At 41.0% G+C, this 22,623-nt stretch overlaps 1 protein-coding gene across 1 annotated transcript in view; it reads left to right on the top strand.

Annotated features, from left to right (window-relative positions):
- The window catches only part of pth1r (parathyroid hormone 1 receptor), a gene marked incomplete at both ends in the record, with an annotated part of 49,297 nt that overhangs the window by 19,139 nt on the left and 7,535 nt on the right, over window positions 1-22,623 (top strand). Inside the window, 4 exons of the mRNA XM_080836920.1 lie at window positions 5,556-5,658; window positions 12,878-12,988; window positions 13,839-13,963; window positions 19,189-19,283. Of these exons, the coding sequence (XP_080693046.1) occupies window positions 5,556-5,658; window positions 12,878-12,988; window positions 13,839-13,963; window positions 19,189-19,283 (434 nt within the window). The remainder of the gene's footprint in view (window positions 1-5,555; window positions 5,659-12,877; window positions 12,989-13,838; window positions 13,964-19,188; window positions 19,284-22,623) is intronic.

Genomic DNA, 22,623 nt, shown 5'->3' with positions numbered 1-22,623 from the left:
AGCTTTCTGAATTCAAGTTTAATCCGCTTGGAGTACAGCAGTGATTCCCCAAGTTTGGGCAAGGCCCCCCAGGGGGGCGCAAGGGCACTGCTAATGGGGCGTGGGCTGAGGGCTGAGGGCTCTGGGCTGAGGGCGGAAAGAAATGGGTACCCTAAACAACCAACTACTGGTCAAATTAAGTATGGCAGTGCTATGTGCTATGTCAGGGCCTACTGTTTATATATTTTTTTGCCTGATTATTTATGCAACGAAACAGCCAGATTTGACCTGTTTTAAACAAGAGTTCTGATAAAAAAAGAAAAAATAGTTTAACTAATACAATTTTTAAAGTTTAACTGATTGATAAAATGACATTGAAAATATTAGCTGAAGATAAACTACGCAACAGATGATTTTGTAACTTTATAATACATAATCCGCCATGTCATCATCTAAATCGCTCCGCCAAGATGGTGTGGGTCGGGGGAGGCTGCAATTTTTTCAAAGTGGGGCCTGCCGTGAAAAGTTTGTTTATTTGTAGACAGGAAATTAATGTTTGGAACAACAGACACAGAACAGTAAATACTATCTCAGGAAATGGTGTGGTACGCCACAACTGTTCCAATGTGGTCCTATTGTGCCGAGTACAGCAAGAAAAGAAGTGCTGACCACAGCTAGGCAGTAATCCCCTGCAAACCAGATCTCTCCTGCTGCTCATTCCCAGTAGGGGAAGCAGAGAAGAAACCACCACTAAAACAAAACCGGTCAAGGATATTATTTTACAAAAAAAGTGCGCTGTGAGTTCGACTGATCACAGCTCAGCTAATGGAGGTTATTTTTTTTTTTTAATTCCAGTTTATATCGGAAGAACTTGCCTGGCTAAGCTGATTTGGTTTTGATCATTTGTTCTCAGTCGTACATGCACTTTCAATCACCGTTATTGTAACTCAAGGACTGTTTCACTGTGTTCACACACACTTTTTGCAATAAAGAAATCTGAGATGTATTTCTTCCAACTACCCCAGGAAGTAGCTGGTTCATATTTAATCTGATTTGGTTTTGATTATCTGTTCTCAGTCGTATATGCATTTTCAATCACCGTTATTGTAACTCAAGGCTGTGGTCTGAGCATTTAGGTTGAGTATGTATTCTTCCCCTGCTGGTGAAGGTCGATGGGTAGTGTTTTGGATATTTCTGGTAATGTACCTTTATGTAGCACAGTAATACATGGCTGGCAAGGGTGAAATGAGATTCGTAAAGGTTGAATTTCTCTCTGCTGGTAAGAAACGGCTAGTTCAATATTGGTTGAGGTATTTCCTCGAAATAAGAGATACATGTCAATCCTCAAGACACTCCTCTTGAGGACAAGCAGAGACATAATGTTCATTCAAGTGTGTGATGGCCAAAACTTATACATGTATTTATATTTTGTGTATTTTTCTCATTTTACTCCTGGCCTCCTGCCAGACAGTTTCAACAAAAAAGACACTGTATTTTTAATGAAATGCCATAAAGAAGAATATACACGCCAAACCCAGTGAAAGCTGTATTTACTTTGGTGGCTGGGAGTTCAGCCAGTGGAGAAGGAATACGTTTCTAAAATAATTGTAAGGCGCAGACTAATTACCCATGATCCTCGTCGTGGGACAGCTCAATCCGAAATTACACTTCATATCTAGATGGAAAGGGAGACTTGTTTTACCTCACTGACTGCCAGGCATGGAACTCCTCTGCCATGTCAGAGATGATTCGGGGACAGAAGCTGGTGTTGTGGACGAGTGGGGCTCTTGACAGACAGTGGTTTGTTTCTAACCATGGGCAGTGGAGCATTGTGCCTCGCCTTAATTTAATATTCATTGAGTGCTTTCGGCATCCCTGGCGCTCATCCAAGATGATATGAATCTGATGTAATTAAGTCCAGGTATGTCACGGTCCAGACAAACAGACACAAGTCCTGCTTGTGCTCTGTGGTGCTAGGGTAAACAGCCGAGGCTCCATATGCTCTCCCTGGTTACCAGTACCCCTCACAGACACATCTTCTCCTGATCACCAGGTCCAAAGTTAGTGACACACATTTCACTCTGCTTGAAAAGAATGAAAAGCTAGATTTTTGCGGGTCACTTCCTGCCACCCTTTTCTGAGAAGAAGCGTGGGCAGCACTCTGAAGTTGTTGAATGGTAACTGCAAGTGACAAAACAGAGCTGAAATTAGAGCATTCATTCTCTGAGATAACTGTTGCTTTGGAAGTGGAGATTTTTCTCCTGCCTGTTCCCCTTGCAGTAGGTGACCCGAAGTGGACTTGAGATATTTCTCACACCCCAAGTGCCCTGGCTTTAACTGAGAGTTGATCGCAAAACGCTCCATCTGGAGATCAAACTCATGGTCATTCTCATGACGCCCTGACACAGTGTTACAAATCCAATTAAATGTAGAAATCGGAAATGAATTCTACCTTCAGCCAGAGAATGCTGAAGAAATGTATAACTGTGACATTGCTATCAAATATACAATGCAGCCCTATAAATGTGTGTGTGTGTGTGTGTGTGTGTGTGTGTGTGTGTGTGTGTGTGTGTGTGTGTGTGTGTGTGTGTGTGTGTGTGTGTGTGTGTGTGTGTGTGTGTGTGTGTGTGAAAGAGAGAGAGAGAAAGAGAGAGAGGGAGAGAATGAAAGAGAGTGAATAAGTTGTGAGATGTTGACTAGTAATTGCTATCAACATCAAGTTACACTTGTCGGTGACTTGACGAGTTTTATATTCTCTCTTTGGAATAGCTCTTGGAATATTCTATATTGGTGTAGCCAACACAGCAAACCAGTTGTATCTCCCCCTATTTGCTTGTGGTAAAATGTTGTTCCACCTGTGGTTCCTTACTATGCGTAGCCATAAATGTCTTCCCTCTGTGCTTCCTTTCACTGCACAGAATGTGCTTCCTTATTTCAAACCTGAAAGTAGAGAAAATATTGAAGGATGAAGTATTATGGTTTCAGGTGCTGTGGTTCTTTGGCAGTTATATATTTGTAAGTTCAATATTATTCTTTAGAAATATACTTCAGGAAAGAGACAAAGTCTCCACGTTTACTGACATCAGGGGATGTTCTCCAGCACTAATTGGGAGCCAATTCTGTAAAGCCTTTTGGTGATGGTCACTGGACATGCATGGGTTAATCAATCAATTCATGAATAGTGAAAGTGATTATGGAACTTACATTTTCTTCAGAAGCCCATCGGGGGAAGGAAGAATGCCAAGACTCTGAAGAAAGAAGAAATGAGTCATCTAATTACTCAGAAATCTTTTTAGAATAATTCGAGGCTCCACGCTGTTTAGTGAGGGAAACGGGCGCAATCTCAAGTTGAAACTGTTTTGTTTTTTTACCAGTGTGTTCTGGATGGCCTCCTGGCAGAAAGAACAGCAGTGTTACGGTCGTTACCCTGTCATGGTGGTCCCACAGGGCACAGAGATGCCATAGATTGAATGACCTAAAGGCAAGACATGGCTTGCCACTCCGCTGTGCGACACATCAGAGCTGTCCTGTGAAGCTCTCGGATCAAAGGTGTAAGTGTGTTTGACAACTGGTTGACACGCGTTTGACATCACACCTCCACCGAGCAGCCACTGGTGCGATCCGGGATAAAGTCAGGTTGACTTGTTGTGGACAGCAGAGTGGTCACTCTGTGAAACATGCCGCGCCACACCGGCTTTGGAGAATTTACACAGGCATCAGAGTGTTATCTCAACAGGTTGGACATGGCATGAGGAGAGGGTGACAGTTTTTGGTGGGAGATAAGCTGTCTAGCATAAGTAAATGCACAAACCACAAAGGTGTATGTTATTACACTTTGAATGTAAATGTAATGTTCTCAGTATTGTAGTTAGTATTTGTCTTATATCTTGCATCCACGGTGACATGAAGCACATATAATATGTGTCATTGGTTTGTCTTCATGCTGGAAAAAACCCCATGGCTTAGTGCTATTCTCTAGCAGATAAGCATCATATGGGCTTTTTTATTTTGACGTGTATTTATAAACAATAGAAAGTTATCCAAGCAGTAGAAAGGTATCACATCAGTAGAAATGACCATATTACTCTGTGAGGCCATGGCTAAAGCATAGGCATGTGATTAAAAACAAACTATAAACAGCATTATCTTTCTTCTGTGTCTTGGATGCTTTCCCACTGAGCAAATAATACGTGAGGAGTTTTGTAAACCGTTTTTTCTTAATCCCGTGATTGATACAGGGCAATGTTCCCGGGGCTGATGCAAAGCTGGCCATTATATGTCCGAGGTTTATCAGCACAGCGCTCCCCTTTTAAAACGGTGGAAATTATGAATTATAAATTCCGCTGTGAAACTCTGTTCTCATTATCATATACAAACACGGCCCTGCACAGTCCAGTTGAGCGTCACTCGACCGTTCAAGCAGTAAAATAAAAGGGAGGCTATTCATTGCGTTTCGTTTTGGTGTGGTGGAGCGAAATATCCTATTTACATTTCATCAAATAGACATGTGACCTGACTCAAATTAGTAGAACTCAATACTTGTTGCTGACAGATGCATGGAACGGCAGCTAGAGTTCAGATGCAAAATATTGATTTGAACAAACAGGCCGAGGGGCAGAGAGCACGTCACAGCAGAGGCAAGTGAGGGGCTGTGCGGTCACATTTGTTGTCATATTCAGTTGACATTTGAAATGTCTGCATGCTTCACGAGATGAATGGAGATGTTGTACTGGGCTCTTATCTGTTCCCCCTGGGGCTGGCCACGATAAGATGAGTTATCACACAGAGATGCTTTTGTGTCCTCTTATGACTTAGAACAAAAGAAAACACACAAATAACAACTATTTACCTTCAAGCAAGCGTCTCCAGAGTGACACAATCGAGTAAGGACATGGAGAGACTTTCTCTAGCGCCGTCAAGAGAATGCAGATTCGTCTCGTGAAATTGCTTATTTCCCCCCCTTGTTTTGGAGTCGAGTCAGATTGGTGTTGAAGGAATCTTTCCTGCTGAGTTGCTCAGATCACAGAAACTCCAACTGCGACTATCAACAAAGACTGGAAGTGATACTGTTTGCCCAAGAGCAGTACCTGACCACACAGTCCTTTAAAGCCCTGCATTGACAGGAATATAAATTTGTTACCAACTTAACAGTTTACATAAATCATGTACTGGAGAGAGCATGGAGTACATTAGGTATCTCAAGTCACTTTGCAAGTTATTTCCTTCAAGAGCTGTGGGGATGAATAAAGCATTTAAACATTTGTTTTTGTAAAGAAAGACAATTATTCTGAAGCAATGTGTTATACATTTTTCTCGTTTTATGGGGTATATACAAGTGCTTTATGTCTTTGTAAGATCTTTGAGGACGAGAATGGAAAATATGCAAATACCCACTGGGAGAAGCATTTTTCATTCTTGGTTTTTGACAATTGACATGTTTGGCAATCAGAATTTGCTGTTAAGACTGTTGCTTGTCTTCATCATCAAAACACCAGCACATTCTAGATAACTACGTTACTGTAGTAGTGAATAGCTGCCTCAAACTGATCTTGTGTTTTTTTTCTCTCTCCATGTAGGTGGATGCCGATGATGTCCTTACCAAGGAGGAGCAGATGTATCTATTGTTCAACGCTAGGAGAAAATGTGAACGAGTCATCAAGTCCAAACACAAGATTGCTGGTTAGTCCTGATGTCAATATTAAAACACTGACGTGTGGTACTTACACAAACATGCACATGTGGAAAGAGCGCTGTCCCTTTTCCTCTCTTGTTTTATACACTGCATTATACTGATATGCCTTCGCTCTATGAATAGAGAATGTTTCAAGAATATCCTTTCATGTTAAACCAACAACCTTCACGATTTACAGCATAACCTATTCATTATTGTCATTTTTGTGATGGCACAGGGCAGGCAGGTCTGTGTGACGCACTTAAAAATACACACATGTAAACAGAGTTACGTAAGATGACAAGGCATTTGAGCCACACATTGGGCTCAGTTCCTGGAGTGTTATCATTTCCCACTGTAATAGCGCTAGTGGTCCCAAAGCAGAATAAAGGCAGTGAACAGAGGAGATGGACTCTGACATGTCACATAAGCTTCAGCCAGGGATTAACTGACATTGATTGAGGCTGAGGATTCTTGGTTGGAGAGGTTTTTTGGTGTTGCTGCGGTGTGGTGCTGATGGGGGTTTGGTGTTGTTGCAGTGTGGTGCTGATGGGGGTTTGGTGTTGCTGCGGTGTGGTGCTGATGGGGGTTTGGTGTTGCTGCGGTGTGGTGCTGATGGGGGTTTGGTGTTGTTGCGGTGTGGTGCTGATGGGGGTTTGGTGTTGTTGCGGTGTGGTGCTGATGGGGGTTTGGTGTTGTTGCGGTGTGGTGCTGATGGGGGTTTGGTGTTGCTGCGGTGTGGTGCTGATGGGGGTTTGGTGTTGCTGCGGAGTGGTGCTGATGGGGGTTTGGTGTTGCTGCGGTGTGGTGCTGATGGGGGTTTGGTGTTGCTGCGGTGTGGTGCTGATGGGGGTTTGGTGTTGCTGCGGTGTGGTGCTGATGGGGGTTTGGTGTTGCTGCGGTGTGGTGCTGATGGGGGTTTGGTGTTGCTGCGGTGTGGTGCTGATGGGGGTTTGGGGAAAGGCAAGGATGGAGACACTGGAGGGTGTTGTTTAAAAAAAAAAAAAAAAATTGTTATAAGAGAAGCTCTATGCTACTATTCTACACAAGCACACACACACTCACATGCACACACACACACACACACACACACACACACACACACACACACACACACACACACACGCATGTTCTTCTTACAGTAATGAAATGTCAGTAACAAGGAAGAACCCAATTCAATTCAATTCAATTTATTTTTTATTTATATAGCGCCAAAACAATCTATGCACAGGGGAAGAGAGCGGGAGGGAGGTAGGGAGGTAGGGAGAGAGATGTGCAGTACACAAGCGTACGACATGCACACACTAGCTCTCACACACACATACACATGTATAAAAGGATTCTTTTAATTGATCTTGTGGGGTTTTGTAAAACCGTATTGATAAAATGAAAAACGAATGGTGAACAATGCACTATTTCAATTATTGTTCTTTTATTCTTCCAAGCCCAGAGTTACAAAAGTATTTACAAATGCAGCAAAAAGTAGTACCTTATATCTGATTATAATGTCATGCTATTTTGGTTTGCATTGTATTGTGCATTCTGGCTAAGCACTAGGCAGTTGAACATTGATTTAGCTGTTTTCTTTCATGTTTGATTGTTTGGCCTCAAACTATTGTATTTAAAGACATAGTTTAGATCCATCTGGCAACATGTGTTTTTTTAGGCTATTCTGTTTCCTCTCGCATGGTCAACTTTTTTTCACCCACAGTTGTTCCAAATTGTTTTGAAATAACCCATGTTTAGTGGGTAATTGTACAATCCTGACTGTTATTATTTTCTCTTTAACTTTATTCCATTTCAATTATATTTAACTGATTCCTCTCTCATCTGAGGGAAACCTTGACAGCTCTGAAACAAACCATTAGTAATGTTTGTTTCTAAAACCTGAGGCGATCAGTGTGGGGAAATACAGACTTAATGGCTGCCTCACACAAAATCACCTCATTACCCCCTCCCACCCACAACTCCCACCTCCTCAGCTCCTTTCCTCTGAGGCAAAACATACGTGTTGTGTTGTGTTTCAAAGGGTCCGTACAAAAGGCAAGGGTGTCACCCCCCTCTGTTAAGGCCAAGCTGATCAGTGGAAAGCACACACTCTCATGCGCTACATCAAGCCATATTGATTTGAATGGTGGTGGACACTAACGCTGCACAGAGCCACCTCCCACACATTAGGCCCTTTTTGCGATGGCAGTCCAGTGGACTCGTCTGAACACTGTCAACCCTAATGCTTCCTGACATGACATTGCCTGTCGCCACAGAGACAGGCACTCTGGTTTTTTTCATGCCATGCCACACCATGTCTTCATCAGCTGCTACAAAGAAGTAATCTAATGAAATATTGAACACAAGTTTCTTTGAAGTGGGATTTCAGATTTTCAAGAAATATTCACTTCACTTCTTCACTTTGTTCCATGGTACAATGCACTGACTAAGCACTGGCTAATTCAAGTCATCAAGCTGTCCATAATAGGAACCGTCACCTGAGAAGAGGGAGCTCATGTTTATCTATTAATGCACAATTGAATTTGAGGATGCGAGAAATTAATTTGATGGAAGCCAACCTGTTGACTCAATGTTAAATTTTTCCCTAAAGAGAAGCCTTTCTAAACATAACATGATTCCTCCAACTCCATCAGAGAGGGCTAAATATTATTTCAGGAGAGGATAAAATCTGTGATTGCATTAACACATAAGCATAGTTATGTCAGTTAGTGGACAGTTTGTGCACGACCACGCAAACGTTTGCCGATAACACATGCATGCCGGTAATTAACACGTTACGATAACATCTTTATCGTACAGCTTTTTTATTTCTCACATATCGTTCTGTAGATTTTCATTTGTTTTCAGGTAGGCTGTTTTGTCTCCTAATGTTTCTATTGACAATACATATAGACAATATTCTACCATTTCTAAAGCACTTAACCAATGAAACCTGGATTGCTGGATTTTGATTCTGTAAGATACAACATATGACCATGTGTATATTTATAACTACTTACTGGTCTGATTATTGAAGTGTACTCTATAAAGAGATTATTTTTCACAAATAACATCATCTGAGGCACTATTCCTCACAAAGATTATTTGACATTACTCCTTACTAGGTTATTGGCATGCATGTGGTCACTTCTTTTGCAGAAACTACTCCTGCACACGAACACTGAAAATAGATGAATACAAATCTTTTAAACAATTTGATACTGTTGTTCTTTTTGGTAAATGCATCTTTGGTAAATGCGTTGCATGGCCGCTCCGAGTACGTAGAGAGATGGGCTTGGCTGTGGTGCCATTAATGGGATGATGATTGTGGAGTGGTGCCAGATGAACGCAGGACAGGTGCAGTCAGCAGGGGATGTGCAGCTGATCGGTCCGCAGGTGGAACACAGCACAGCAGAGCAGAGCAGAGCAGAGCACTTACAGGCTGAGGAGAAGGTGAAGGAGAAGCAGTGATGTGACCGTTAGAGCGCTGCTTCACACACACTCTAGGAGGTTGAAGAAGGCTATTTGGAGGAAACATAGTCTTTACCTTAGTCAGAGCCTCACAGTTGGTGTTTATTTTTGGGGGGTGGGCAGAGGGGTATCACAGCTAACCCCCCTGAGACCCGATGGCGCTGGGCTCTTATCTAATGGCTGTTTTCTGACCCCTTTTGGAAGGGTGCACATGTCTGCCTGATCACGCCACATTTTGAGGAACACGAGGGAGGCTTTTCCTCTTCCATAAAAATGGGGAACAGAAGAACCACAGACTGAGCTCTTACAGATGGGGAGCTGAGGTTTTAGTTGAGAGCCAGCCATTTTGTCAACTTAAATGCTCTTTGAAATGAATTGCGTGTGTATTGTAAACAAAACAAAAAGAACAAAAGACTATTTGCCTACACAGTAAATTTGCTCTCACTTGCAGTACGGCCATAATTACGATGGATGTCTTCTCATAGCTGCAATATCAAAACAAGCCTTACAATACATTATAATATGGTTTTGTTTTATAATTTTTTTAAGTTTGTATTTGTAGTGGCTGTATATTCTGATACTATATTCTGATTGTTATGTATATTCTGATAACCCTGTATTTTCAGATTGTTTTGCTTATTCAAATCCTTATGGTTTATTCCTTTTTTCATACTGTTGCATTTTGTGTTTTTATAATACATTCATTAGTGTCAGTGTTTTATTCCACTCCACTGTATGGAGTTTTATAAATAGCCTGAGGTGGACAGGATTAAAACTCTCTCTCTCTCTCTCTCTCTGTCTCTCTCTCTCTCTCTCTCTCTCTCTCTCTCTCTCTCTTTGTGGACAATGTGCGGCTGGATGCATTTTATTTTTTATATCTTTGGCCTCTTCTCTTTGTTGTTTGTGCCTTTGCAGCGCCTGGCCACCCCTGATGTTTTTTTGTCTCTCAAGGTGCGGTTAGCCCCACTACTATTAGAAATGTCGAGCTGTGATGGATATTTCAAATCGTTTGCACTGTGTGGTATGAAATTAGCAAATAGCTGTGAGTTGATTTAAGCTATTCTAGTCACTTTGGGGGGGGAGGTGGCCTAGACCTCACCCAAGGCCAGGAGCCTACTTCTGCTGCTGTGCGCTCCAGTGAAGTCCACTTATTTATTATTCGAGTTTGTGCCTTGGTCGGGTGCAGTGAGTCTCCCTTACTTTCCTGAAACAAGGTTTCCATTGAGAGAGACACTGAGGTTTGCACGGGTCAGACAGTGGAGGGATGTGGGTTTCAGGCCCAAGACTCTGCCGTGTGTGAAAATAGCTCGGCGCTCAAACTCTGTGGTCTGGCCGTAAAATAACACCAGCAATCACCATAAAAGCTTGCATATATCAAAACGCCACACAATATGTGTTATGACATCTGCAGTTCTGAATCAAATGTGAGTACGGCAAGGAAAAACATTATTAAAAACCTAAATGACATCATCAATAGCCACGTCCCCCCACCCCAGGCACGGTTATATTTAAATCGTGGCCGTGGACTTTACAGGAAATGACATGCAGTATAGTAGGTGGTCCTAGTATATGGCAAGTTGAGAGCCCTGAAAAGTACGGTTATTGATGTAATAACATAAGAAAGTGTTGTGTTAAATTTGCATGGGGAAGCATCTTTCTGACTGTTGAATCCCGTCGATTCACTCTTTAATTAGGCTAGATCTGCTAAGTGACAGGACGTTTGGATTGCATACAGACAGCATAGCGTCATGTCCTTTGATTTCCCCTTTGAGATCTGTTATTATAGGCATGAGAAAATAATGGATCTGCAGCAAAGACTGCATGGTTAAGTTTTATCCTTAACTGGTTATTTGTGGTGAGTCTGGGGCAGCTGGTTTCAATAACAGCCATGGCAAAGCCAGAAATCAGGCTTGGCCAGCAACTCTGGAGATAAAAGCTTCTCACTCCCATCATCAAGGGTATGGAATCTCTAAATATACAATGGGAATTACTAAATGTGAGCACTTTTAAGATATAATAGAAGTGTTAAACTCTGTTGTATTTATAGAACTATGAAACATTTCGAATGATAATTGTGTCCAATATGAGCTGCACATGTTTTGTTACAAGAACAGTTAAAAAACCCAAACAATGCATTGAAACGTATTTAAGTTTTGTTGAAGTCTAAAGAGATTTAAAGCTGTTGGTGCACATTGCCTCCTTTTGTCTTCCTGTTAATTCTTCCCTTGCCTTGCCTTTCCATTTGGAACAGAGAAATAGAGTTTTCATGTTGCCTGTTGTGTGTATGGAGTGTCACACTTGATTGCTGGAGAAATTAGGGCTGGAAAAAAAGGCTTTCAGATTGCTAATTGGATGTTGTGGTCCCCTAGTAGGTATTACCTTGAACTGCGAACAGAGATGGCTGCATCCTTCACCCTTCACCTCATTTATGTGGAATGATGCACTGAAAAGGTTTGGCTATTACTTGAAGGAAACTTGAAGGCTTCTGTGGAGGGATATTGTTTCATGCTTTGTCAGTAGCTTCCATTTGCTGTGATGTAAAATCTAGGCTTCTCTGAAGTGTGGAAAGGACTTTTAAGTGCAGAAGAGCAGTAAGTGTAAATTGGGTATTGGGATAATTACATGGGTATTGACAGAACCGGTCTGATTTTACATTTATTGTCACAACAGGTGAACAGTGGGGGTAAGGGGGCAGGGTTCTGACCTGGGTGATGTAATTACTGACTTCACAGGCAATGGCGAGTAATTTAGTTAAATCTGTCACATAGGTTCAGGTGTTTTTATAACCTATTACATTTTCCGTCAGGTTAAACTATACTAGAAGCTTTTTACTGCATAAAGAAAACATGCTCTTTACCAGTTTTTGGACTTGATGAAAGATTGATACACGAGGAGTAATTTGTTTCACCTTGATACATTTGTTTTACCTTGAGTTACATACAACTCAGCACTGCTCTATCCTTTTTAGTTCAAGCTATTGTTTGGCTTGGGTTTCCATATGTCCTTCCTGTCAACATGAGACAAACTTTCTACTCATGCAATTACTGAGAAAGACCTTGGTGTGACAAGCTATTGCGTAGACATCTCTATTCAAAACCTAATGATCGGACAGACATAAGATAATGCTGGTTCTTTGTTTTGAAGGCAACTGATGTAAACAATATAAATTGGTTAGCCCTGATCCCTTCAACAATTGTCTTTGAAGATCTCAGCACCTCTGCACTGTGTCTCCTCTGTATGTGATGTCCCATTGTTTATTTTTCGTTCTAAAACTGATTGTTCAAATCCTTGATTGGCTAAAAGCCGTTGTAAAATCCAGCATAACCTTACAGTTTGTCCTCATAGCATTCTATGATAACATTCCATATTACTGCGCAGCGAATGGCAAGGCAAGGCCATTTTATTCATATAGCGCATTTCATACACATGTGGAGCTTTGCGTCGTGCCTAAAAACTCCCCTTACCTGTTCTAAAATCAGCGCAAACCATGGCCTCTTGGGGCTTATTACTTAAGAAAGCCAAAGGCTGGTGTGAGCAGAACCCCTATAAATCCCATTGTTGCCTCTGTCTGGATAATGATCTGATGCCCTCAGCTGTACCTGCCTACATGCAGTCAGAAGTATGGTTGCCTGAGTGCTGGAAATGAAACTATCCCTTGCCTTGTTTCTATAGCAGCTGCAGACAAGGTGTGTTGTGATGTGGTAGCACTGACCCGTGGAGCCACGCAAGGCAATCCTCTTCTAAATGTAAAATCTTGTCCCTTTCTAGAGGGCTTCTGCCTACCAGAGTGGGATGGAATTGTATGTTGGCCAGAAGGACCTCCTGGGAGACTGGTGTCAACTTCTTGTCCTGACTATGTCTACGATTTCAACCACAAAGGTAACTCACCGCTAACTTCCATGTCCTTGCAATGTCATTGTTCATATACTAACCTGCAGCTGCAGACATAATGGCCCCCAGAGAGGCCTGTTTTAAGGTCACTGTAAAGTAGGGCAGGTCTTATTTTGTTTTCTTAACATTGCTTTAGGTTTATTAATGACACCTTCAATGCCTTTGCAACTTTCAGGAACTAAAGGTTTCATTTTGGTGTTTGGTGTTCATCATAATATATAATTGCTGTAATCCATTACGACACTATGCATCTTTTTCATTCAGTCTGTTAATGGTGTCAAATGTTAAAGGTCATGTTGCATTCCCTGTAGGGGTCCTTCTCTGTTAACTATGTCAAGGTCATTGGTAGGCAGAGGTGAAAGCTGAAGTAGGAAGCATTGCCTTTTAGGAAACATTTCTCAAATTGTTTACCGCAAATTTGGTCTAAAGAAGGGGTTGAGGCAAGTCGTTTTTTATGATAAACATTACATATTGAGGCATTTGAGATATTTCAACACTAATTAAAGGCAATGCTACCTACTGCACTGCTACATTCTCTGGATGGATGTGTGAATTTGCTGTCTGTATAAACTCATTATCACTGAATTAACATGGCCACTGAATTGCAGTCAGGCATTCCCCTCTTCCCAAAGCGGGGAAATGATAGCTCCAAGAACAGACAGGTGCATTCTTTTTGCACACCTCACTTGGTGTAACACACAGACATCATGGGTTTGACCTTAGGTGGTGTGAATTAATGTGTCACCACCAGTCTGTCTTTGATACACAGTGCATACACAAGAAGACATTCCTAGTGAGCTGCACATGCAACAAGAGGTCACTGTTTCTCTCTCCTTAGGTCATGCATATCGCCGCTGTGACCTAAATGGAACATGGGAGCTGGCCACCACCAACAATAAGACGTGGGCTAATTATAGCGAATGTGCCAAATACCTCAGTCATTACAACCAGAACCAAGAGAGGGTAAGATTTATTATTCTATCAGCTTCCCTATGTAGATCAGTAGATTGTTTTTGTGATTTTGTCATGCCTATCGCACTCATGTTCAATTGGTGGAACATTTTACTATTTAAATCAATGGTAGATGTGAAAGTTAACAGAATTCTTCGATTGTCAGTGCATGTCGTGCAGTGGTCTCAGTATGTGCATAATGGACGATCGATGTATCTACAACATGGAAGAAAATCTTTAGGGGAATAGGTTTTTGTCAGGGTTCTGTCTGTTGAAAGACTGTAATTATCCGATTCCCAGAGAATTTCTCTGCCCCCCACCAGTCCATAGCAAGCCTTAATTGAGTGTTTACTCTTTTGTGAGGCACTGACACTGGTTAAGTTCTGCTTCCCCTGCTGATTCTCGTATTGATTTTGGAGAGCAGAACTGGGCAGAAAAAGCTGCTTTGCATGAGGAATGTCCCCATAAGCCCCCCTTCAAAACATCCCACTTCAAATGGAAACCAAAATGACAGTGAGGTTACCACAGCTCTATCAGCATCCCCCAGGCATGAGGCGCACAGCGGACATTTGATGGAAATTACAGTATGGGAGAAAATAAATTCTAGTTTTTTTTTGACAAGATGACATTGGTTTTCAGTCATAAAAAAAAATAAAGTTAAAATCAAAATTAAGCGTTGACAGTTCAAAATGGTACGAAGAATGTTTCAATTCAAAACTTTTGACTGTTAAATAGGACTGATGCAGCCCTTTGTGAAGTCTCAGTCCTGAAGTCTGGAACATGTAATATGTAAATGTCTGAAAATGTGCCGTATTCCTCCATAGCTCCTCTTGGATTAAACAGGCCTTTCATCACAACCTGACAAATTGCAATCTTTGGTCAAGCAAAGGAATTCCTAGAATTCTGTAATAAGCTTCCTAGAAATATCTGTGTGATAGACCTTCAAAGGTGTGTATAATGTGAAGAACTGTGTATCAGAGACACACTTCAATTTGACATAGATTATGTTAATGTGATGGTAGCACGTCCTGTAGTTAACATGTAAAACATTTAAGCATTTTTATGAAACTACTGCAATGTGTTTGCACACAAACTAAAAAAACATTTAAAATTATAAACCAGAAACAAGTGATGGCAATCTGAAACTCTTTCATGTTACTGGCTGCAGGGCGATCATAGAAGCTGATAGGAGAAGGACACAGGAGGAGGTTAAAGGAGGGACACTTTTCTTTTCTTTTGGAAGTCCTTGTCTTTCTTTCAAATGGTCTTTGAAAATATGTATCCAGTGTGCAGATAATTAGACTTAAATCCAAATTCTATGGTGTTCATTTCACATTGTCATTTTTCTTCACTGTGAAGAGAAAGCCATTTGAGGGTTTTTATTTCACATGCTAACAAACCTTTGTTCTAATTGACCGCTTCATAAGAGGGCTTTGGCGAAGATGGAGGTCAGCAATAATTTTGTTAATGCAAATGTTGGCCTCTCTTCAAATAGGCCAGAGTGAAACTGTAGAGGAACAAGCAGCCAAGGATGTTCACATCATGTTGTAGCAGCACATTTCTGAATGTTAAAACTTTAATGTAAAGTTAAGAGACATTAGTTTTTCTCAACATTGGAGCAGCCAGACTGTGCCGTATGATACGGACCATCTCTGCTGTTACTTTTATTATTTAGTTTAATTTGCAACGGTCCCTTTCTTAAAAAGGAATTACAGATCTTCAAAGAACATCTCTAATGCAGCAGAATACAGAAAGGAATAATCAGTAACACATGATTACATAGCCTGTAAGAACATTAAAATGCCTACCCAAATAATGGAATCCTAAACAAGAACTATGTACCAAAGTGGAAATCCACTCTAGTTCAAATTTAACCCGTCCCATACACAGACTGCTGATAGAGTGAACATCAGTCTGTAATGATTGACAGGTGAGTAAAGTACTTTTTGCAAATTATAAATAGCAAAATGAGAAACCTCCTTTGACCCAGTTATCAGAGGATTCTCATACAATCCTGAAGTCTGGATCGGTCCCTAGAGTCCAGTTCCTGAGAGTAAAGAGTGTGTATCTCTCCGATGGTATCATACCATACTCAAGTGACGGTTAAAACAGAAACAATTTGATAGACTTAGATTTAGCACTAATACATAGGCATCCATGCAGTTCCCTAATTCCCTAAGTATTGAAACATTGTTATTTTTCTTTTATAAGTTTAGACCAATTCAAAAGCTTCTTCAAAACGATTCATTGTGTAAAAAAATCACAAATGCAACAACCTAGATGTGTATCAACTGCAAGCAGCTTTTCTTAACGGTTCTTTATTTTCCACTAAAACAGTCCATATGGAGGCAGCCCTTGACAGTGATGACAGTGTTCCTTTTCAGTGTCGTCTGATTGTGTTTTTGCAGTAAACCATTCTTTTAACAAGAGTCTAGAGACATAATGACTGTGTGGGTCAGTGATTATGGCTGCTTTCCTTTTGAATTTGCACTGAATAAAAGCACATCATCAATCATCATCATTCTTTTGCATGGATTGATTCAAAGAACGATAATCATGTTCATGGGACACATTCTGAGAATTGTGAATAGGTTGCTCTGACCTAGTCTTCACCTCTCTACCAAGCTAAAAGTAATTGAGACTGAAGTACTGGTGCCTAGGCAACCAACAAGTGCATGTTGCATTTTGGGTCCATCATTTGACGTCTTTTTTTGCTTGCCCTCAGTCTAACCTCATCAAAATCTATCAGTTAAGATAAAGTAGGGAGCAGGAGGGACTGTTATCCCGAGATAAGTTGATGGAAATCTTGTGTGGGAGGTGAATCAATACCCTTGTGGAGTTCACAAAATCTTCTTAAAATGGAAACTGAGGCACAACATTTCATTTGTTACTGATAATTGCACTGCAACACCTATAAATAGATAACCAAGGAAGAACCCTAAATACTAAAATTACTATATCACTTTCAGGTGTCAAAAGAAGATTAGTTGATATTACATGACATCAAGGGTCTGTGATAATCTCTCTCTTTCTCACTGTCTCTCTCTCTTTCTCTCTCTCACACACACACACACACACACACACACACACACACACACACATACAAACGGGCGCTCACACACACACACACACACACAGAAGTATGCTAATTAGAGCAGAAAAAAGACTGCAGAAGCACCATTGTACCTGGTAACCTTTATCAGTGACTCATGTAGTCTGTTCAGACACTTAGGCCCAATCCCATTTCTCATCTCTACCGCTACCCTTACCCCTACCCCTTCGCCCTCGCTTTTTCAAACGGAGCGGTAGCGGAAGGGGTTGAAACGCTAGCCCTTCGAATTGGGATAGCACTTCAACAATTACGTACGTCATCAGTACGAAGCGTTGGCTGTTACGTTACCGGAGAGCGACAGCTGTCACTCACCAGACATAAACAAACATGGCGCCTGCAGCTGTTATTTACACAATGCAACATTTCATCAAACAAGTTTTAAAATCATGAATTACAAAGAAAATACTTTCATTTGTGTGATGCTTTCCCTGCTGTTTCCGACATTTTTAAATGGACTCGCGCGATGTTTGTTCTTTAATGATCACGGGTTCGCAATGCATTGAGGGAAATCAGTCTACCCCTCCGTTTGAAGTGTGCCCTCGGAAAATCTCCGTTTGGAGCGGTAGAAAGCGCTTCCCCTTCCCCTACCCCTCTGTCTTAACGTGAATTGGGACAGCCCTACCGCTCCACATGAACGCGCAAAACGGAGGGGAAGGGGAAAGACGAAGGGGTAGCGGGAGAAATGGGATTCAGCCTTACTGTAGATAAATAACTAAATTCAGTTAGCTACTTGAGGAAGAGAATAGTGAAGGTCATCACAGATTTGAGCATGAAGTATGAACATCATCCTTAATAAATATGACATGGACACAGGATTAAGGGGATCCACGGGGGAAATAGGACAGCTGTTTGATTTTAACTCTGGAGAGCTGGATTCATTTTGGTTTTTACTAAAAATAATCAGACTGATTTGAGATGGATAATACTAATGAACCATGGACCATACACAATACTAGTCTTTTGTCTGCTCTGTTTCCAAAATCTTTACCTAACATCCCTATCACTTTTCTATTTGACATTGTATTCAATGAATGAGCTTTTATTTCTGGACGCAACAAGATATGTCATTTTATAAAATTGCAAGCCTTCCCCTTTAAGCTTCTTCCCTTCATCCCCCCTTTCATTTTCATTTTCATTCCCTTTTTGTAAAAAATCCAAACCAAACGTCAGTGGGCAGATATCTTAATATCTTCTGACCCTTAGTCTGACACTGACTATTTACATTGATGGGATCCCAAGAGTCGTGGTAGCAGCCATCGAAGAAACATTCATATGCACAAATGAAAATGTTTATGGTGCTATCTGTGTGCAGTCCACAGCTCCGCTCTGGCCAGGGCCTCTGCACCACAGGCTAAATGATAACAGCCCTCTGAGTTCTGGTTACATCAGCCTTAGAAGGGCCTCATGCAGTACAGAGGCGATCCAGCTAGCATGGTTAGTGTGGTCTCCACACAGAATGTCCTCTGGCTGCCTGTTGCTTGAAGTAATCTCTTTTGGAAATGGTGCGTTCCCCACCCTGATTCCCCCCCCCCCCTTTTTTCCGTTTTCTTTCTTTTATTCGGCCTCTGTGCTTGAAGGCAAAATGTTTTTGTAAGAAACGAATGCTTTTCAAAACCTCCTCAGTTGCTGGGTGTCAGTTTGCTGTCAAAGCAAACGTTCACGTTTCACTGTGGAGCACAATGCAAGTTTGAGATTCTTACTCTAATTAAAACTGCTTGAATGTGTACAGAGCTTTTTTATGAGGCTGTTTCCTCTGCCTCAGTACCACAGATTTAGTTTTAGACGTGAAACTCCACACCACACACACTTAGCATCTGAGACATATTGTGTTCTTTCAGTTGTCCATGAAGGCTTTAGAGAATTCCTAATCATACTTAAACACTAAGATTGTGGTCACAACAATATTATTTTTTTCTTTTTATCATGGTTAAAGGTGTAGTGAAATAAAGAAAATGTATTACAACTTAGCCAGACCCAGTATGTAGTATCACTAATTGCAGAGGCTAGCTAGGCTTACAACATTTGTAATGTTCAACCTATTAACTGAACACAACACTGAATTAAATCATGGTTTCAGAGCTTTTCATGGGAGACACTCATCTGTCTGTGTTGTTTTGACCAACAGGAGGTGTTTGATCGTCTCTATCTCATTTACACCGTGGGCTACTCCATCTCGCTGGGATCCCTCATGGTGGCCGTGGTGATCCTGGGATATTTCCGGTACGTTCTCCAGTCCTGAGGGATTTTAAATTACTATTTTGTCTCAATCTGCCTGGGTAGATTTACTTTGATTTTCTGCTGCCAGGAGGATTTAAAAATCAGTTCCCCACTGACTTGTTAATTAAACTAGGATGTTTAGAGGAATAAACACAAGTTTCGTATTGCTAACAACCCCTTATGAACTGTTTCAGAATTCAGAATTGAAACTGAGATACAAAATATAAAGTTTCCTGACCTGACATTTCTCTCTTACGAAAGTGTGAAACTGAACAGTTTGAAACTGACTGAGCTAATGCATAAACATTGCATGTAGAACACTTAAAACAAATTGCCCATGGTGTTTTATGTCAGATTTAATGGATGTCAGACATGTAAGGGCATTAGTGGCTCCGTCTTACCACTAAGGAAAACGTGATAAGATGGCATGATAGGTGCTGATTGTGACTAATGAACTGTCTGTAGTAATTATCCTCTCATTAGTTATATTCAATAAAATATAACATGAAGATGTGGCAAGCATGGCATTTTTCTTAAAAAAAAAAACATTTAATACAAAAAAACGGCTGCTTTTCCTCCAAAAAAAGAAAAAGATACAAGCATGGGTCCAGGCCTGGTGGCGTGCCAACATGCATGTAACACATCACATGGCAAGGAACAAAGTCAATAGGATATTTCTGTTCAGAGCAGGCCTTTTGCCTTTTACACTTTGACTTTTAGAAAAGTTCTGCCCTCAGGTTAGCTTGTCATACCTGCTCCTTCTTGTTGACATTTATGTTTCATTTCCTCTCCTATTGGTATGAGATTACAGGGATACATGCAGCATGAACGCTTTTTCTTCAGTCAACCTCAATTACTTATTGAGTATATATATATATATATATATATATATATATATATATATATATATATATATATACAGCTGCTTACAGGTTGAGAAAGAACCACTGATGGAATACATTCACTTGATATGATGGAAATACTCAAAAAAAGCAAGGCATCATTTTTACACAGAATTATATTGAGCAAATACACAATCGCTGTTGTTTTAGACCATACCCTCAAATAGATAATGTAAAATGAAACCAAAACATTTAAGTCATTTTTGCACAGGTCCTTTGGAATCAAAGCACATTTTCTTGAAATGCTGATAATTTAACACAAGGTTTTTCCACTCATTCAGATTCAGTGCACTCACTTTTTAAAACTCAAACCCCCACTACCTTCCATAGCAAGGAAGATACACAGATAAACACCATGGGCCGCATTCTCCCACTCACGCTTAAGTCTTTTTTTGCATACCTCCAATTCCGCACTTTTCAGTTCTATGTATTGTCCCCTATATGCTTCGATCACACCCACAGTGCTTAACTTCAGAATGAAGGCAGGCTCATGAAAATGGCTGATTTATTTAAAATAGAAGTAAACGGAGTTACAACTTAATTCATGTCGGCTGTCAAGAAATCATGGAATTTCGCATTAACCGTGAAAAATCCACGGAAAACATAAAACCTGTGGCAGAAAATGAAAAGGAAGAGGAAAGAAGTGTAAAACAAACAACCTCAAATGTAAACACTTGTTTCTATCTATCACATAAACCTAACAAACAAAAAAAATTATCCAAATACACATTTGCGAGGCCAATTTATAAAGAGGTGTTGAGATTCATGATTTTAAAACTCACTGTTGAGGAGAAGGTAGGCTACATCAGAATGCAGGTTTCAATATTATTACTATACTACTTACTATACTTAATTGCTATACTATTATTAAACACTCAATCATCAAATAATCAAACACCTTACCACCAATGACTGAAAAGAAAGATATGCGAAAAGATTGTGGCATCATACCAGCTACCCTCTGAAACAAACCCAGATGCAAGGACAGACAGAACACTCATTATTTTGATTTTGAATAATATGAGGACTGGCAGGGAGTGTGGATGGGGTCTGCATACGTGTAGTGGATTGTGGCTTTATGGTAAAAAGTCCAAACAAGGTTGGAATACTCGCCGACACCTTCTTTGCACTTGGAAAGCTCTGTCATCAATTGATATTTCTAAATGTTACTGCAATTGAAGGGGAGTATACTTATATATATATATCTTTTTTTTTCCCTTAGATTTTTAATAATATAATATAATCATTGTCAGACTTTAATAGCACAAGCAACACACTGCACACGTGGATACATGGAGGCTACACAGGACACACACACGCACACGCAGGCCTGAGGTCGTTTGTGAATTTATCTACTGCATTTATCCCATCCCGGACTGTCCTTCCCCCAGGAGCAGTGGGCAGCCTTAAGGCCAGGGACGTGCACAGGAATTTTGAAGGGCAGTTGCTTTGCCCTGGGAAAAAGGGGCAACACGTAATTTTTTGTCACCCCCACTGCTACGCCCCCGTCATCTGATCGCAAATTGGCAAATTTTACCAATATCATTTTAAACTGTCACTAACCGTTTCTGCCACGCCCCCGTCCCCTGATCGCAAATATATATATATATTTCCTTCGGAGGGGCAACTTAAAGCGAGGAGGGCAAACGGGCAGTTGCCCGAGCGACCTTAGCCCACTCCTGTGCACGTCCCTGCTTAAGGCGCCCGGGGACCAGGTGAAGTGAACGGTCTGTCTTGGTCAGGGACCGACAAAGAGTGTTCTGTTAGGGTTCTAAGTGTAGGAAACCCCTTGTGAACACGGGCAGAACATGCAAACCACACAGAAAGGCCCGGGAGATAGCGCACCTGAGCACTGAAGGTCTGGGGAGGACCTGCCCCCCAGAGCCAACAGTGCGTGCCCCATGCTGGAAACTAACCCATGACCTTCTTGCTGTGAGGCGGCAGTGCAAGCACCTGAACCACTGTGCCCCGCATTACGTACCCATAGTCCCTAGAACCAGGAAGTCATTCAAGTAACTCACCCTTGCAGTAGACAGGGCATTAATGGGTCCTTAGCATGATTAACAGTTTTACAAGGAACTTTAAATAACTTCGTCTTTCAACACTTAATTCTGCTTCTGCTTGTTTCTGGTAAGAGCAGGCGTTTATCAGTCAGGTGTTGAGCATTGCCATCACAGAGCAGTATCATGTCCAGTTTAAGACAATACTAGAGTATTTATATTCTTTCTTTTAGGGTATACCCATGAAATTAATTTGATTGTGAATTTGTTCAATATTATCTGAGATTATGCATTGCCTTTGAAGACCCACCTACCTACAAAACAGTTTGAATATTCTAACTGTATGCCAGGCTCCAAGCCATTTTGAGAAACTCACTGAATTAAAGTGAAAACTAGCAAGACATAAAAACAAACTTGAAAACAATAATCTTTAACTGGCCT

This window comes from Sprattus sprattus (assembly GCF_963457725.1).
Source record: "Sprattus sprattus genome assembly, chromosome: 4".
Taxonomy (NCBI): domain Eukaryota; kingdom Metazoa; phylum Chordata; class Actinopteri; order Clupeiformes; family Clupeidae; genus Sprattus; species Sprattus sprattus.
The sequence above is the reverse complement of the archived record's forward strand: the minus strand, read 5'-3'. Positions and strand labels throughout refer to the sequence as shown.